The sequence below is a fragment of the Pleurodeles waltl genome, chromosome 4_2 (genome assembly GCF_031143425.1).
Source record: "Pleurodeles waltl isolate 20211129_DDA chromosome 4_2, aPleWal1.hap1.20221129, whole genome shotgun sequence".
Classification (NCBI taxonomy): Eukaryota; Metazoa; Chordata; class Amphibia; order Caudata; family Salamandridae; genus Pleurodeles; species Pleurodeles waltl.
The window spans coordinates 347,946,265-347,965,258 of NC_090443.1; the positions used below are offsets into that span (position 1 = coordinate 347,946,265).

The 18,994-nt window shown below is 42.8% G+C and overlaps 1 protein-coding gene across 3 annotated transcripts in view; it reads left to right on the top strand.

The window, feature by feature from the left end:
• The window catches only part of ABCA4 (ATP binding cassette subfamily A member 4), a 1,046,570-nt gene that overhangs the window by 624,527 nt on the left and 403,049 nt on the right, over positions 1 to 18,994 (top strand). For all 3 annotated transcript variants that reach the window (XM_069231419.1, XM_069231421.1, XM_069231420.1), the window contains one exon: positions 14,309 to 14,374. In XM_069231419.1, coding sequence (XP_069087520.1) covers positions 14,309 to 14,374 — 66 coding nt within the window. The remainder of the gene's footprint in view (positions 1 to 14,308; positions 14,375 to 18,994) is intronic.

The following is an 18,994-nucleotide window of genomic DNA, read 5'->3' on the forward strand; positions in this document are numbered from 1 at the left end:
ATGGCACAGTGAAATGTTGAAAATTTCACTGCGCCACTTTTACGGGCCTCCCTGCGGGGTAAGGCTCCCCCTTGCATACATTATGCCTGTTGCAGGCATAATCTGGCACAAGGGGTTGCAAGGTGGCACACACTTTGTAAATGTGGTGAAGAAGAATGGCCTCCTTAGTGCCACATTAGCAGAAAAAAAATGATGCTAGTGTGGCGCTAAGAGGCACTAGGGCTTTGTAAATCCGGTCCTTGGTTGCTTTCAGTGGTCTGGAAGGATTTTCTTCTTCCTATACCTTTACTGCCCAATATTCTTCTACCAGCTTCTACACAGCATAAGAGGAACTTTTGCTAAAAGCCTAAAATATTTTACTCAATAGTTGGAAGACATTCTAGAACACTGCAGAGGTGATTAGTGGGGTCCAAACCTTTCCCAGAGGTACAGATCTCCTGCCCTTTCTAAGTAGGCAATCAAAATGTTTACCCTGGCCCAGATCTTGATTACTCTGCGTTTAGAAGATTGATTGCCTATGTGGATCTCAAGGGCACTGGTTTTCATTTCTTTGTTTGGGAACCTCTTTGGATGTTTCTCTTTGTTGTGATTGGTGTTAACACAGTCCTGCTCTTCGACCTGACCTTTGTCCCTTGTGTATCACCATGGTGAGGACCATAGTTGCTGCATTCCAGAAGCCCAATGGCGCAATGATCTATCTTGCTCACTTTTGATTTGAGGGCTTCCTTTCCCCGGTCCACCTTTAATTACTCACCAGTTGTTGACCAATGGCATTCAGTGGCATTCAGTCCTCTGGTTCTAGCTCAGATGGTTTCTTTATTTGGTGTGCATCTTGCCTTCTGGGTATGATAAGTCTTTCCTTCCTAGTTATAAAAAAATCACAGGTATTTAGACATCTTCTCCGTACATGAGGCCCATTAATACCCACTGATTCATTTTTATACAGGATGTTGTCCTCATCTGTTCTGACATATAGGTAATTACCTTCAGGCACCTGCTTGCAAGGGCCATCCAGTGCACCCCACCATTGTTTTGAATCAAGTATCACAATCCATTTTGATTATAATACTAGAGAATGTCAAGGCAGATACTGACTGGTGCTTCAGAACTTTTGGATTGATGCCCCTTTCTTGCTTTCTCAAGCCTCTTTCTTTGATGCTCTGATTCCCCTCAAGACTGCCTCCATAGAGTAAGACTAGGAAGCTACCCTGGGATCCTTGGAAGTATCACCAAGATCAGACACTAAAAATCAGCATTTCACAACTACGGATGATTTTTCTGGTGCTTTGGGCATTTCTTCCCTTGTTCATGTGGTGTGGGTGCATCCACTGGACAAGTGGCACCCACTAGAATTTAGGACTAGGTTCAAATAATGATGTCTCTGGAATCATAAAACTAAAGAGATAATTCAAAGGGTTTTGAAGCAGGGCTACCAGACACATCACTACCCTAAGGCCCAGCATGCAGATACAATATCATTTAGTGCTGGATATTTATAGATATAGGCAATGCAGTGGTCAGGACGGTACCAGGTAGGTCAGGATAATATAGGCTTACTGTGTTTGCAGTTCTGGAATACATCATTGCATATTCTTAACCATCTAATTTCAGATTCTTTTGGTTCATTTGTGGCCAACTAGCCTGGCAAGACACTATGACCCACTGATAACTCCTCAAAAACAACACCCTCATAGACTTTCAGTTGAACCTTCTTTATTGTCCTGGTTCAGGGACAGCACAACCATGTCATTACTATAGCTAGAAGTATTTGTTGTACTTCAACCATAGCCCTGCAAGTACAGAACTACTATGGTGATACAATGCTAACAGTACTACAATAGTAGGATATTACAGTGACAACAATGCAATTGCAGAACTAGAATAACTACATTACAATTGCAGCACTTAACTACAGGAGTCCATTACAAGGACAGCCTTACTAATATAGCTGTACAAATACATAATTATAAAGAAAGCAGTACAACTACACAAAACACACTGAAACATAAAACACAAGAATGCACCACAGTATTACAGTACAAATACCGTGCTGCAACATCACACAATTACGGTGTTGTAACTATGTATAAAGTAATATAGCCACAATTTTATAAAGGTAACTCTACAACTAAAGTTTCAACTGCCACATTGTAACACAACAATGCTGATAACATTACTACTACATACTTTCACAGTACAGTACTACAATTACAGTGCCACAACACCAAGAGGCGGCAGAACTCGACACAAGAAGATGCCTGCTTCGTTTCTTTCCTTTCAAACCCTACAAGACCAATATACTTTGCACTGTGGACAGTTCCTTACATATGGCTTCATAATTGCATCTGACGCACCAAATGGAGGATAGGCAAAGCAGATACACCCACCGACCCAAACCCTCTACAACATAGGTGCTGTTAGACACATCACCGACTCTAAAAGTCACAAATTTAGTCCATGCCATAATCCCACCAATGCCTGTATCACACTTGGGAAACATTGTTTGGGAGAGAACTGCATGACAGAAAGTGGACTAGAGCTCTGATCTTACCCCCCCGGTTTCCTGTAATGCCAGATTTGAATTGATCAAATTCTTTATATTGCATCAAGCGTATCTTTCCCCTTCCAGGTTCCAGAGAATATTCCCTGGAGCACTTGCGGCTTGCCCCCTCTGCACTTTTGGAAAGATGAACCTGCACCACATGCTCTGGGATTGCCCGTCCCTTTCCACATACTGGGGTCACATTTTTCACACACACTCCACATGCACAGGGGTACTCCTACGCACGTGGGATGTGGGAACCCTGGGCCTTTTTCCCCATCCAAAACACCGGACAGTGATTGCCTGTTTTTTTGGAACTCAGGTTCTTTTTGGCTGAACAGGTGATCATGAGCAACTGGAAATAACCACTTGCTCCAGGCACAACACATTGGATCGATACATTTAGGAGATGGGCCTAAGCAGAAAGCAAATCCCTGCATAGAAAAGAGTGTAAAGGTCTCTGCACCCACCTGATAGCGGAATCCTGGGATCGTTTATGGACTACATTAGAAAAAAGACCTCAGGATGATATCCTTCCCCCTTAAAAACTCTGTACCTCTCGCCGGTAGCCTGCACTGCCCAACATCCTGGGCTCCTCTCTCACTTCACCAACTTCTTTCATCACTTTGTGACTTCACTCCTTTCAAACCTTGGCCACCAACACTCAGGCCAAGTCCAGAAATACCTCCTCTCTCCTCCTGCACAGACTCCTCACTTCTCAACTGAACAGGCCCCCTCACCACTAGGCACCATCCCCGATCCACCCAGCCTTTCTGTTTGCTTTTACTCCCAGTTTCTTACGTTTTCTTTGCCCATTGCCTATTTTGCTAACAAACCTCTCTCCTGACATTCCCCTCTTCAAGTAACATAGTAACACTGCCTGTGCTTAACAGATCACTTACCTCTGGATTCTCCAAAGGTTTGACATGCCAATCAGTCTCCCCTGTTAATGCTTCCTAAATGCCATATAATCCGGCACACTCACCCAATGTCCTCAATCTATCCAGAAATTGAGCTACTTGTCTATCCTTCTTAGATCCGACCTACCTGCTTTGGTCTGTGAACTTGCTCTTCACAAGCGATATTCATTCTTCAGCCGTGATGAGATCTCCCCTAGATCGAAACTCTATCCTTCAAGTGGGCTGTTTTCACCTAATGTGCTTAGACTTTAATCCACTGTAACATTTTGCACTGCATAAGATTTTAATAACGATATGTTAAAAAAACACCACAACACCAAACTAGACAATTTCAACTGTAACATCATAAATACAACATTATAATTATAACAGTACAGTGACAACACTACAACATTACAACAACAACACTGCCTCATTTCATAAACATCTTTACATACTACAGGACTTCAAGTACACCTGCACCACTAAAGCCCTCATTCCAAGTGGGCAGGTAAAGGGTGAGGTATTTACTACACTCAGTAAATACCAATAGACCAGTCCTGTGTTGTGTTCTGTTTGATCACAGGCCTTCTCTAAGTGACCTGATTGCATGAGATATCCAATCAGTGCATGCAAGTATGGTTTTCTATTTGACATCCACTGTTGTACCATTTCCTTCTTAGTGCAAATAAGCACTCTCAAACTCACAGAGATTGTGGTTTTCCTGAATACTATTGCAGCCCAGAGAAACTAAATATGGGTCAAGAAAAAGAAGAAAGCATTGAATTTTGTAATTATGCTCCATCTTGTGTTTGAGCAACTTGCATACACTATCACACACGTGGCTGGATACTCAATGGATCTTATTGTCTCCTTAAATCTTGAGAAATATCCACAACCTTCTGTTCATCATTGCAAAAAGTGAACCAATAAGAAACCAGTCACTTGGCTATTGTGAGAAATTGGAGGTATTAGCTGAGGGTTTGAGTACCCCCCTCAAATGATAACCACAGTCTTTGTCAGGGTGAACCACTAAAGTCACTAAATTAACCTGAGCTCAACACCCTCGCAGCTATGGCACAGAGCAGACAGGCTTAACTTAGATGCAGTGTGTGAAGTATTTAAGCAGTACTCAAAGAGTAATAATTATAAAATCACAACAGAGCACAGAAAAGCCCAAACTAATTTAGAAAAATAGAGCAAAATGTAATAAATAAAATGACGCCAAAATGACAAAAGTCCAATAAGTAAAACCGGAGTACTGAATTTTTAAAGTCTGAATTTAAAAATAGCACAAAAAAGTATTAAGCACCAACCGCGATCATCTGTTTGTGCTTGATTGAGAAAAGGGTAAGTTTTAAAGTTGACCTCAATGTAGCGCGGGTCGGATACAAGGACCAGGTTTGTCACGGTCACCAAAAGTTCAGCTCATGAGTGCAAACTTCAGTGGAGCCAAAAGACTTCAGCAGGGCAAGGCAACAGGCTGTAGCCAAAGCTGGGCTCATTGATGACTTGGAGCTAAAGTCCAAGGTCTTGGTGAAGGTGTTGACAAAGGTGGGAAAGCTCCAAGTGGGAAGAATTCAGGTTTCTTGCCCAAAATGCTATTGGCATCGATCAGATGCATGCAGGGGCTTGGTCCTGTGAAGCTTTCTATGTTCAGGCTTGGAAACTTTTCTGTAGCTTGGATTTCCTCAGCAGGGCAAGGCTGCAGGCCGTAGCCGAAGAGGGCTCAATGTTATTGGATGGTGGTCTATGGCGGTCCTGTGGAAGCAGATTTGATACTGTGGAGAATAACATAGTGGGAGCTGTGATGGTACCAGTCACACACTACTTTTCAGGGCAAAAATGTGGAAAAAAGCTTCAGGTTTTAAGGTAGGTCAGGGAGGAGTACACTCTGACACCAGCCAAGGGTCCAGGACCTTGGTGACAGCATTTGGGTGTCAAGACTCACTCCAGCATAGGCGAGCAGAGGAGATCTGGTCGGGTCCATATGGAACTGGTCAGCAGGTAAAGAAGGAAAAAAGGCTTCTTGAACCTTACTGTAGCCCTGTAGCTCAAACAGGAGGTCAGCCAACTGACACTTAGAGTCGCTTCTGAAGTCCTGGTTTCAAGGAGAGCAGGTCCAGTTCTCTTCAGGTCTTCCAACGGCATGGCAGTCCTCCTTCCAAATCTTTCAGAGATCCAACGGTATTCTGAGGAGGGTACTTGAATTGCCATATTAATACCCAGTGGCAGATTTTTGGTGGCAGAAACTCCTGTCCACTCCCTAACCAATGAGGTGAAAGTTCACAGGGGTGACTCTACCCACTTTTGTCTCCTGTGTGTTGTACTGTAACCGATCAGACAGTGCCCAAAACCAATATGACAGTACCTTTCATCCTCTTGGCGGAGCTCCTGTGCCCACTCCGGAAGTGTAACCAGGGAAGTGAACAATTCCTCCCACGGAAGCACTCTAGTCCAGTTCTGGGGGCATCTCCGCTCCCACTAGGCCTGGTGCCTGACTGGATAAGGGAACAAAAGAAGGATGCAGGCCTCAATGTTAGCTATATCTGCCTATGACAGAGTAGGCCCCTTGGAAGTTAATTAAGTTCCTAGGAACAGCCCAGATTATCAGCCTGCCAGTGAAACAGAGCGCTTTCACACACACAAGGCCTTTTTCTCAGGTCTGCTCACACTTCATCAAGGGGGCTATCCCACTCATGGGTCACAGTTGGAAGCTCATTGCAAATGGGCCTCTAGAGGCTTTAGTTAGGTAACAGACAACTTTTCAAAAGTACCTGTTCTAAAATATTTATTACAGATCTAAAACTACCAATGAATTGGGATTGTAGTACATATTTTCCAAAATCTACCATATGACCTTTGTAACTGTTTCTGCGGTGGACATAGTAATATTTTGTTTACTATTGTATCCCAATGCTTTCCTATAGTACAACTAGCCCTGCCAAAGTGAGAATAGCTTTGAGGGCTTTTTCACTGTAAGGACATGTTAAACATTAAACTTTTATATGTGTTACTTTTGAATACCATGCACCCTGCCTCAGGGGTGCTTGCTAATATTTAAAAAGATGGTTTATCCCATCGAAAGAGAATATTCTGACAGGTCAAATTTGCAGTTTAAATTTCCTGAGCCAGAGCACTGCTGGCAGGCATGCAGTTGTTGTGTAGCCATTTTAGTTATAGCTCCATGCATGCTATTGTAGCTCACTAGGCCTTCTGCTATGCACTTTAACCTAGATATATTTTATTCAGCTTCGTTTATTATTTTAAAAATAGCCACATTTGTGGTCTTGTTTTATTTCTCTCTATCTAGCTGTTCTTTGCTTAGACCAGCACTGTGTTCCTAAACAATTACTCTGTGCATCTCTCAAGGCTACAGTAAGATAGGTTGCCGGTAAACGTGGTAAACATTTTGTCTCTGGTATTCATAGAAACACACACATCCTTACGTAGGGACTTTTTCTCAGAACATCAGTTGTTTTATTATAAAAACACTTCCCTGTCCCACACACATTAGAGGGAGATTCCAGCCAGAGAACCACGACTGTATGCTGTTTGCTGAATGCTTTGCTACAGCTGCTTATGCAGACTTCAGGCCTTTGCTCAGGTATGGGGGATGATGTCTTCCAAGGGGAACCTGAAGGGCAGAACTAGAGCTTAACATGCTGTGCTCTAATATAGCCTTGGTAGTGATTAGTCTATTGACTCTAGTGACAATATGGTAGCGTTATTTCTATGCTTTACTCTCCTCATTACAATTTTAATCTTGTCAAGCTTTATCGTCCTGGTTATTGCAGTACATGCTTTATTGTCTAAGATGCAGTTGCTTCATTAAAATCTTATTGAAACATATACTGCCTCTGCTTGTCATTTTATATGTGAGACTAATGTAACTGAGAGAAACGGATGAGACCTGAGTAACCACGAATTCCTTGAGGAGTCAATTGTGTCATGCGCTCGGCTGCCCAATCATCCCTGCTCTTGGGTAGAGAGATGAGGCACTGCTAGTTAGCCGGAGCAAAACCCGGACTAGGGCGACAGGTGCCACCTGTAGTGGGTTAAGACTCAGTCTCCCACACCACAGACGATTCTGCTGCTCATATCCAGTAGTCTCATTAGAAGAAAGAGAGCCTACGCGACAGAGTCATATCAACATTGTCACTTTAGAGGATGGTGCAATGGACACTGCAGTCCTCTTGTAACATTTTACTTACATACACTGGGTACATTATGCTACCATATACTATAGACTTGTAGGTACATTAAACAAGCCAATCACGGGTATGCTAATTTAATAATGATGAAAGGGGAGCACAGGCTGTTTACCCCTGGTTAGCAGGTGTAAAGTGCACAGAGTTCCCCAGCCAGCAAAAAAAATCTAGCAAAAATCTGGGGGTACAGCTCCACAAAAGATGGTCATTTGCAACAGCAACCAACAACAATGCTTCCTTCTAACCCTTTCCAACAATGAGCCCTAGCCAGGCAAAGGAGACAGACTAAGGAATCAAAGCATCTAACCTATGGATCAATACTGGTGTGCTTGTAGTACCATCATATAATCAATGGTAATTAAATCATATGCCAGTTTCAGAAATCCCAAGGGCAGTCAAGGGGGAGCGTGGTAACTCACCAAAAAGACATGTAGAAAACAGTGATTAACTACCCACCATCCCCAGTAGTGATCTGGATTTCCTGACTGACATCAAGATGACCTCTTCACCATCCTGGAAAACCAACCAGCCACCTTAATGCTCTTTGGTGTTAAAGTGACATGTGCCATAGGGATTCACCAACATTACTTACCTGTCTACAGGAACGAATTGACATTCTGATAATCCAATCATCCTGTGCACACCATGTCCTAATAATCCACCAAATTGAGTATCATTGCGCACTTCTACCTTAACTTCCAGGTGTACTTTATTGAAGTGGATATCCATCGCTAACTGGATGTGGCAAGAAAGAATCACCTTAATATAAGTCTGTGGCTGGAGCATATGTATATAGATAAGAAGAGATGCTTATGCATCTAAAAGACAATTGGAAGTACACGCCAATGTGAGTATTTCAGTCTTTTTGTTATCATTCAGCTCACAGTGGTTTCAAAGAGGTCCTTTTACCCTTCACATAATATGAAGAATGTGGGCTTTACCCTAGAATCTGACTTGTCCTCTCCTCCACATCATTCAGTGATGAAGGCTGCAAACTACTTGCTAGACTTGCTCAGGTAGACCCGGTTGATTCTCTTTATATATCTCTAAACATAGTTCACCTATTTCATGTTTAGACTCTTGTATCCCCATGGTTGTGGCTGCAGAATGGTGCACCTCAGTTGTGCTTCAACCACAAGAAGCACGTTCATACAAAACTTCCCTTGAAGCATTGCATTATCTCACTATGGAACAATGAGCTCAATTTGCAGTACTGGCGACCACTGATAAGGTCTACTGGATAGAAATGCTGAGCTAGCTTTAAAAGCTGGACTTAATTACCAGTAGAAGATGAAGGGGAAGAAGCACAGAAGAAAGACGAAGGACCAGATATACAAAGGTTTTGCATTGGTTTTGTATCTCAAAAGTGATGCAAACCTAAGCAAGAAAGTTTTTGTTGGATTTACTTTCCAGTGCAAAACTTGTTTTGAACTGGAAAGTTGCCTAAAAGTAATGCAGTAATGCAAAGAAACGTAGAGTACTGCTTTGCATTACTGTGCACCAGAGGGCGTTACATGGGTGGTACATGGGAGTTTCTGTGTTACCACCCATGTTTTTTGGCACAAAACCCTCTCTACTAACAATAGTAGACAGGGTTTCGCACCACATAGAACTCCACTCTGAAGCAGATATTAAAAGAGATACTTTTATTTCTTCTTTCTTTTCCAACTTTGCTCGCTAGATTTAGCAAGGTGTCACCCAACGCAGTACAGCAGCCAAAAATGCTGCTTTGCATTGCGTGACAGGAGAGTGCTATATCAACACAGATATGGCAGTCTCCTCCCTTCTCCCTAACGCCTGTGCAGAATTTTGCTGCTGTGCGCCACACGTACACCTTTGCACCAAAGTGCAAGGGTGTGTGTATGAGTCTAGCATAGATTTTGTACTGAAAGAATACCTTTCAGGATAAATACTATGCTGAGACAACTTTTAAAACTTTCCCTATTTTGTATGTTTGCTGTGCTGTACAGTGCAGCACACCTTCAAAGTCCGAAAAGAAAGGAGAAATGAAAACATGTCTCCTTTTCTCGTCTGCTTTCACATGGTGTTAATTTTTTACACAAAACTCTGTCTCAGATTTTTATTAGATGGGGTTTTTCATGAAAAAGCATGGGTGGTTGCATGTGAACACCCATGTAATGCCCACTTGACACTAAGTAACGCAAAGCTTTGTGCTACTTTGTATAACTTTTAGCCAGTTTCCAACGCAAAACAATTTTTACGCTGGAAAGTAAATGTAAAAAAAAACATTTTGTGCTGGTTTGCATTACTTTGTGAGGCAAACACACACAAAATGCTGGTAAATCTAGCCCTAAAGTGTGCTACACTGTAATTGTAAATTGTAAATTTAAATAGTGCTTAGTACCCCTGACTGAGGTGTTGAAAGGAAAAGTCTTAGAGCTTGTCTAGGCACAGGGGCTTATTTATCATACTTTCACTCAGCGCAACGCAACAAGCCATCTTGCTGTGCTGCACTGCGTGAAAGGGCAGGAATGCATCATATTTAACATCATAAGGTGCATTCCTATCATTTCCTTGGGCTGGTGCACCTTTGAATGCCTAGCGCCAACACAGGAACCCTTGCACCATGTTTCAATGGTGCCTGTGTTGTAAGCAGGATTGTTTTTGTGGAGGAAGAGACATCTTCCTGCACAAAGGCAATCCTGAGAGGCATTTTCCACCTTTTTATGTATCTGATGCCACTCACACCACGCCTCTGACTGGTGCCACTGACAGAGAGCGGGACATGTCGGCACTTGCCCAGGCAGTGACACTGTTGGAAGTCAACAGACAGAAACGAATGCACCCATCAAAATAGGCTTAAAGACTTGGAAAGAGACAGAGTCATCTTTAAAGATGTAGAAAAAAGACTGAACAAATAAATCCATCAGTAAACCAATACAGGTTGCAGTACACTACACAAGCGCAATAGGCACTCCCACCCACTTACGCGGTAGTGTGGGCCCTGATTCAGGAGATACAGAATGATAAATGATTACATTGTACTGTAGCATTCATTCCTTCTTGTAATACATGCTGTTGGTAAAATGTGCTGATACTTTCGTAAGGAAATTGAAAAGTTACATTGTATACACTTATTCCCTTATAACGAGCTGTCCGAATGCTATCCTCTGGGAAGGGACCACGCAATCCCGTTTAGAGCCTTCTAGCACCTGAAATTACCTGAAATTACCTAGTGCGAGGATACCAAGTCCGATTTTAGTGGGCGCTAAAACGCACCTGGAAAAACAAAAGAGTAAAGCAGAACCTTAGGGTCAAAGGTGACTCAACCCCGACATGAACACGGGCACCCATGCAACACTTCCCTCTGCAGCCCTGGAACTAGGCCTGATGCCAGCCTCCTTTCTTGACTTTCCACCACCTGCACAGCAACCCACTTTGGACCCCATTCACATTTACCACCTGCTAAGAGCAGGTGGTATATCTGAACAGAAAAGTCTCAGGAAAAGGGCAAACCTGATGGAAAGTATCCAGTAATTCCAGGTCCTGCAGGTTTTTCCCCATTTCAGGGACCTGTTCTCGTAATGGGTGGATTTAGGTAGCAGGGAATCGGTAAATCCGCCCGTGGTTTATCCACATCTTACAGCTGAACAATAGTCTTGCAGGTTGCTCCCTGGGTTCAGTTTCTCTTTTTGCACATTAATGGGAAGGTGTTCTTTAAGGATGAAGCTACCTTCAGAAGCCTTGCCCTTTGAAACGGAGAGAGCAATGATCGAACCCCATGTCCCATGTGACACTTAATCTGATTTTGGACATATCATGTTATCTCCAGGTCCCCTGCTGTCCTTAAATATACAGCTGGCATGCGCTTCACTAGCCTGGGGGAGACTGAGCTAGAAGTGAATAAGAGCAGTATAGTCTTCACTAGGCCAGTGGACAATGGGTAGAGTCAACCAGAAGTTACATGAGCCCTGGAAGATGATAGAGTTGGAGAATAGCTGCTCAATATGTAAGAGTTTAACAAAGGCCCGGTGGCCAAAGGCGGGCCCAGTCACATGACAGCCACTCTGCTTGAAGGCTGGTAGAGTCTGGGAAACATATATAAGTTAAATGAGCCCTTGAAAGGCCACTGAGGATGTGGAAGAGGCAGGTGAGAAACCTTAGGACCATTGTGATTCCTGCTGGGCAAGGGTGAACACAGCCATAGCAGATCACTTGTACCACGACACTAGGGCTGGGGCAGGCAAGTCCCTTAAAGCCTGCAGGACTTCATATCATGCAAACCAGTCGTCTTATCATAACTGAAACACCAGCAATTCTGGAAATCTCCCACTCTCCCCGTAAGACACAGTGGGTGTTCCTATGTTAAGTGGAAGGATGATCACACTATGATCTGTTCTCAAACATTACCTTTGAAAATAATTCAGCATTAGTGGGAATCTCTTGGAGGAGCTCACTGAGAACTGACCTTTGTTGTGAAGGATGTGAGGAAATGAGATCAGGCCACCCACCACCTCGTTAATGTGACAAATTGCATCAGATCACTTATCCTCCAGCTTACCTGAGGATAGTGATCGAGGTGAAAGTGATAGTTCACCAGCTGGCAGGGAGGTTTCACCCCCTCCACACCAATTGATAATTTCCAGGGCCCGGCATGCCCCCAACCACAGAGTGAAAAGCACAGCCCATTGAGAAAAATGTGAGAAGGTAGAAGAAGAAACGTTAACACTGTGAAACAACCTTTAAAAAAAAGCAATGAGAAGATTTATATAATTTCAGATAAAACGGAGCAGGGACCTCATGTAGGAGTAGTGCGTGTGCTTGAGAACAGAGTAGAAAATCACTTGTGCCCCAATCTTCCAAAGGCACATCTCATTTACAGGCAGATATAGGACCTGATTTATAATTTTCTTGCGCCACATTTGCATAATTTTTGCATTAAAAAATGACACTAATGTGGCGCAAAAAAGTATAAATCAGGGCCATAATGTTTACAGAGCAGTCTAAATTCAGGGACACATAAGATATTAGTTGATGTTTTCTTCTATCCAGGAAGTGACCCTTTAAGAAGCAGACATATACATTTGCGCTATATTGACCCAGTGCTGTATACATCTCTAATTCTGAGTTTTAGATCGCCCTGAAATCTGCATTTTTGGCCTGTTCAAAGACCCTTTCTCCTGATATCTGGCAGAGGAAAACTGCGTACTGTTGAGCTATTGACAATTGTAATGCTGTCTTATCCACAGATATTAGAATGTAACCTCCTACTTTGAACTGGGCCCTAGTATTTAACAGATGGTTGGGGTTAGGGATGAAAGGCGTTTGGGGTTACGGTGATGGTGGTGTTACAATGCATTATAAGGGATAATATATTATTTACTATACACTATAAAATTATTAAACGTCACCTAGGTGTTTCCTAAGCTTGTAAAGGAACTCAGCTTATGTCCTCATTTCTTTATATGGCCATGGAACTCATCATTGTATTTCAATATCCTTCTGAGGTACAATAGTTGTTTTTAGCCCATATATATGTGGCTTGCAGGATCCAAAAGTGTGTCACTCTGAGCCTTAATATCTCCTCAACACCCCTTGTCCGTTTCTTCAGAAACTCTGATATGAACATATTACGCACCAGACAATCCCTTCTTTAACATTAAAAGTACAACCAACGGTTGAAATATTACAACTACAAAACATTTGAGGACCAAAATATTGGTATCAGTCACACTTCTCCACAATCAAAATGTTAGGAGAGCCACCCGATGCCAATTATGCCAAACAATGGACAAGTGCAAAAATGTAAGGGACCTAGTTGATGCAAGACTGGGGCACGTAGTCTACCAAAATAATTCCACTGTTCCTGATCCACACTTTTTTGTTCGACATGGAAGAGCAAACAAGCCAAATAACTTTAAATGGCTGACTGATTTAGAAATTAAGGTGACATGTTTCTGCAAGACTGTAAAAAATGTTAATTTTACATCTTTTTATTGTGATTGTGTAGTTTTAAAGATTTGCAGCGCATTATTCAAGTCTGTGTGGAAGTACATTAAACTATGTTTCATCCCAGACAAAGAAAAAAAAGCAGGATCTTGGAACTTTTACCCGTGTTGCCATCCTCATTATGTGTATATCATTAAGGAACACTACACAGTGCTCTAGGTAGAGGCGATGCGAGAATGTTACAATTTACATTGGGGGCTTTAGAACTATTTTATATTGACATAGGATGTCTTCTCACTTCACCCCCGTGTTTCCTAGAGACAGATCGATTATGAAGTAGTTGGCAGAGAAAGGTATCATGATATTTTCCTTCGAGGTAGGAGGGTCTGATGAAGTCCTTGTGACCTACCTTTATAAGAAAGACATGTTCCTTGTTGGTCAAAACAATATTTATTTATATCACAAGAGATGTATTTGTTAAGTCATGTGAGCCTCGTCCTCTGGGGAATGTGGCGGGTACATTTGTTTTCTCAGCTCATGTATTCTGCCAGGGTTTGTCATTTCCTGCTTCGAAGAATTGGCCAACCATGAAACAGATTCACCTTGATTGGATAAGCAACATCAAAATTCTGCCTTCATGCCCATGTCCCTGGGTCTGGCGCAGACGGTTGATAGGTGGTTGAAATTGACATTTTCATCCAGGGAACCTAATTTTCTTTATCTTTTTTCATTCCGGTCCTCAAAAGTGGACTCCGTCGTAACTGAGCTTTCAGTCCATGAACACACAGATGACTTCCGGCCTGGTGAAGGAGGTAGGAGGCGGACTCTGCGCATTAAGCCCTATTATTATTTGAGTAATGTTTCATAACATACTGGGTTCTGACAAGGAAATTTGTAGAATGATATTCATTTTAACGGGTGCCCACTTTGTGACTACATATGTCACTCAGCTTTTACCCAAGGTCGTGTTCATTCTTTCCATACTTTCAATGAACAGAATAAAGACAGAAAAACAATGTTTATTGTTAGACCAGGCATGCCGATAATGTTTCTTGCACTGGCCGTCTTCTACTGCTTTTTACTTTAATATACATTTAGAGTTGATAAGAACCTGCATGTTTTGTAAAAGTCAGGTAAAGTCTGCCATTTTAGGCATATACACTCCGACCAACCTAGGTGTATGTAGCCCCACCAGAATAGGACTATTCAGTCCAACTGGCTCAAGCACATTAACTCCAAGCGGCTCGCTTCCTGTACTCTCGGCCCAAACCAAGTCATTGATGAGAAACATACAGCCCAGCAATTCAGACCAACAACCCACGAATTCTGCTTCAGAAATGTTCCACCTATTGAGGTGAATACCTTCCCACTGACTCAGGTGTACCCCCGTGCCAGTCAGAAGGTCCACTCCGAGCAACCTGTGTACCTACACTGCCACCAACTGAGACACATACACTTCTACCGACTTTACTAACAGGCACGTATAACTCCTCTAATTCATTCAAATCTTGTCACACTGATTCAGGTGCAGATAGTGTGCTCCTAAAGTCCGACTAACTCAGGTACATGCAGTACAGTCAGCTAAGGCTCCTACAGTATCATCGCCTCAGGTACATACAATCCCCACTGACTTCGGACTAATCAGTCTCACCAAGCCTAGTACATACACTCCACCAAACTCACACATATGGACTCTTCCAACTAAGACATCAGTCCCATCAATTCAGGTACGTGCCTCCCATCAACTCATGCACATACACCCCTATGATTTGTGCGCGTACATTCCTGCCGCCACAGACATACGGTTTCCTACAGGTTTAGGTGCATGGAAGCCTGACAAGACAGGCTTCCAAGGTCCACTGGCTGAAGCAGATACAGTCCTACCAGCTCCTGCGTATGCCCACCAGCAAAGGCACATCCACTCCCACTGACTTACACATACACCCCTGCCAATACAGGCACACACAGTCCCCCCAATCGAGGCCGATACAGCCTTAACGGCATGCATTTCCAATAAAAGATGTCTACGGTCCACCAACTCAAGTTCACATCATTCTGCAGTTGAGGCTCATGCTGTCACACAGACTCAGGTTTATACAATCATCCTATCAACAAACGCACATGCACTCCTGCCAGTACAGTCATGCATACTCCATCTAATGATGGCACACACATACACTTCTGCCAACACAGGCATATGCAGTCCCATTGATTCAGGCACATAGATCCCTGTCAGCACAGGCACATTCAGTCCACTGACTCGGGCACACACACATTCCTACCAACTCAGGTACATACCTACCTTCCCCGCATGTGGATTTACAATGACCTGCACATACACTCGTGCCAATACAGGCATAGTCCATCTGACTTAGGCAACACACAGCCTAACCAATTCAGGGACATTTAAAACTCATAATGTCTCCCAGACTCAGGTGAATGCAGCCCGTATATCCCAGGAACCTGCAGTCCCACTGACTGAAGTATAGACAGTCTCAACAACTCAGGCAGATATAGTCCGAGCACAACAACCTAGGCTCATATAGTCTTACTGACATAAGTGCATACAGTTCGACCAGCTAATACACTTTCAGGCACACCAACTTATTGGCTAAGCCATGCTGCCTCCCAAGTTTCCAGGAACAGTTCCATTCGCAGTGTACTGATCTTGAGTGCTGAGGCCGGCACTTGGGTGGCTTGTCTAAGAAGCTCTGTGCATGTGTATATTGGTGTTTAAATATATTTAAAGAGGAAATAAATACAGTCGGATGTGATGTATAACATCAAGATCGAGTGCCTCATGTTTATTTTGTGTGCATCTAGTTAGTCCAGAGAATGATTGGTGCAGCTGACACGTGTTTCGCCTGAGGTTTTTTTTCACAGTCTAGTTCTTTAACTGCAAAATGGAAAACCACTATGGAATGAAAACATAATCTAACTTTGAGAGCTTCAGAAAACAATCTTCTTCATATTCAATGTTAAACCCTGCACTTGATCCCTGCAGACGCCAGAGGCCTTGGGGCAAAACATGTGTTGAATGGAGCCATGTTTCTTTGGAGTACATGCACAAAATAAAAACATACGTGCTAGGTCTTTTTTTACTGTATACAATATGTGGTTGTCTTTGCTTACAACATTCAGGCCTAAATGGAGGGGAGGCTCAACCCAGGGTACCAGTTCGACAATATAAACGGCTTTAATCATGTACGGCTTTATGCATTCACCGCCTACAAGCAAAGCAAAATACCACAAAGTGCCATACAACTGGTAAACACCGTCAATAGAAAGTGACAAAAAATATACATTGTATGAATAAGTAAAGACCGAGTGCTCTCCGAAACTGCTAATGGCTGAAGAACAGCAGTCTCCTCTGTTTATTTTTATTCTTTTTGTTTGCACACCTTAGAGCATTTCGACAAGACCTGCTGTACATAGTAAATATAGGTTGTCACACAGGACATTTAGCAGTTCGGGTGAATACATAATGTAGGGGGTGAGTTATAATGGATTCTGATTCCTGCATGCATGATCTATGACTTTACAATTGTTTACCGTGACATGACATGTATTTGTTCTGTATGCTTACGTACAATATTATTTACAGTGCTATCTGCTATTGACTCGACTCTAGGTGCATGTAGTAGAGACTCAGCGATCTATGAACTGTAATTACTCTTCAAGTATCATTTTACGGTAGTGTATAAATCGAGCTGAGTTGGCTCTGTGGTCTCTAGTTTGTATGAAAACAGTTATTGGGAAAGTTGCGGTACGTAAATGGAGGTTTAAAAATGAATCAAGATCATGTACACCAAGTGGAGTTTTACATATTTGCATGGTCCACTTTTTATATAATGCATTTTTACAACTTGAAGCACACAAAGAGCAAGTGATCTGTCCAGAATCACACAATGTTTGGTGAAGAGCCAAAGCTGGGATTGGTATAGAGGTCTACTGTTCCCAAAGTCAGTAGCCTAGCCACTGCACTGTGTCTCCAGTGAATTCTTTCATATTCACTGCACCCCTGCATAATGCCCAGTGCGCTGACCCAGCTTTCCTTCATTGGGGAGGCACAGGTCAGCCAGCCCTGGCGTTGTAGCCACCTCCAGGTTGCATTCTGGGAATTATAGTTTTACTTTCAAAATTGTGGGAGTGCGACAATGAAACAAACTTGAAAAGTGCTTTTTGTTAAATAGTCAGGATTGGCTGAAGTTGTCAGACATCACATGGAAGCTACCGGAAGGTCCAGAAGGCGAAATGACAGCACAGAAGTATGGAATCTGGGCTGCCTACATTTGTCTGTGAGGTAATAAAGTGAGGAATCCGAAAAATTCCTTGAATATTTGTCTTGCCCCAGGGGATTTGTATCAGTGATTAGGGGCCATACGGAATGTTTCAGAAGATGAGTTTTGGAAACCTCCGACCTCTCAAAACCGCCAGCCACCCCAATATATGTGAAGGTCTCCTCACCCCGCAGACTGATTACAGACTCCTTCCACCTCACCAGTCCGCAAAGATTAACGTCAAAAACATGCCCCTTTCTCTTTTCTTAGTTTAAAGAATTGTTTTATTTTATTTGCTGATTCCAAGTGCATGAATTCAGGACCATCTTGGGAGCACGAGTTGCGGGGCTTGGGGAATTGGCGATATTCATGCGCTGGATGCAAGATAAAATTATATACTGTTATATACCCAGCGATATACATGTTGACCACAATCCTATCGGGACAATCTACGTGAATTGTATTGATTAATTCTGTGACATCTATCTAGGAATCAGAGGTGCAAGTTACCGAGTGCAGAGATTCGACAGGTGGAACAGTATTCAATGCTGAGATTGTTTCAGTCAGTCAGAAAGCTTAATACACGGTCGTTGTTCTCTAGCATTTTAAAGGTTCACTTCCAGGGAAATGAAGCAGACAGAGGGGTGGGTATGTTTTTTGGCTGCGTTAGGTTAGATAGGTGAGTACAGAGGGAAGACTTGTATTATCTGTACTGCCACATTGGTTCAGGTTTTATCAACAGCTAATTGCCCTTTTCTTCGGAGGATGTTAAATGCTGTTAATGCTCTAAGAAGCAGGCAATAACACTTAATTATAAGAGAGAGTAGCACAGTCTTATGACATATCTTTACCCTACTCTCCTCCTCAATGTTTTCCCCCATTTTCTTTCATAAACCAAGGCCCCTTCCTAGAAGTGTATACCCACACAACCTCGGATTCTAGTGCTTAGAAACTGATCCCCAGAGGGATTTTCATTTTCTTTGCTGGAGATGGGGGCCTTCAGCTTTGTAACCGTTGCCCAGACATGAAGATGTTACATCCATTGGATTTTAAAAAGCTTGCTAGAGTTGAGAAACTTCTTTGCCAACCTAATCACATGGGCAGCAAAGCGTAGTGCAGTAGAACCGGAAGTGGAAATGCGCATTGTAATGG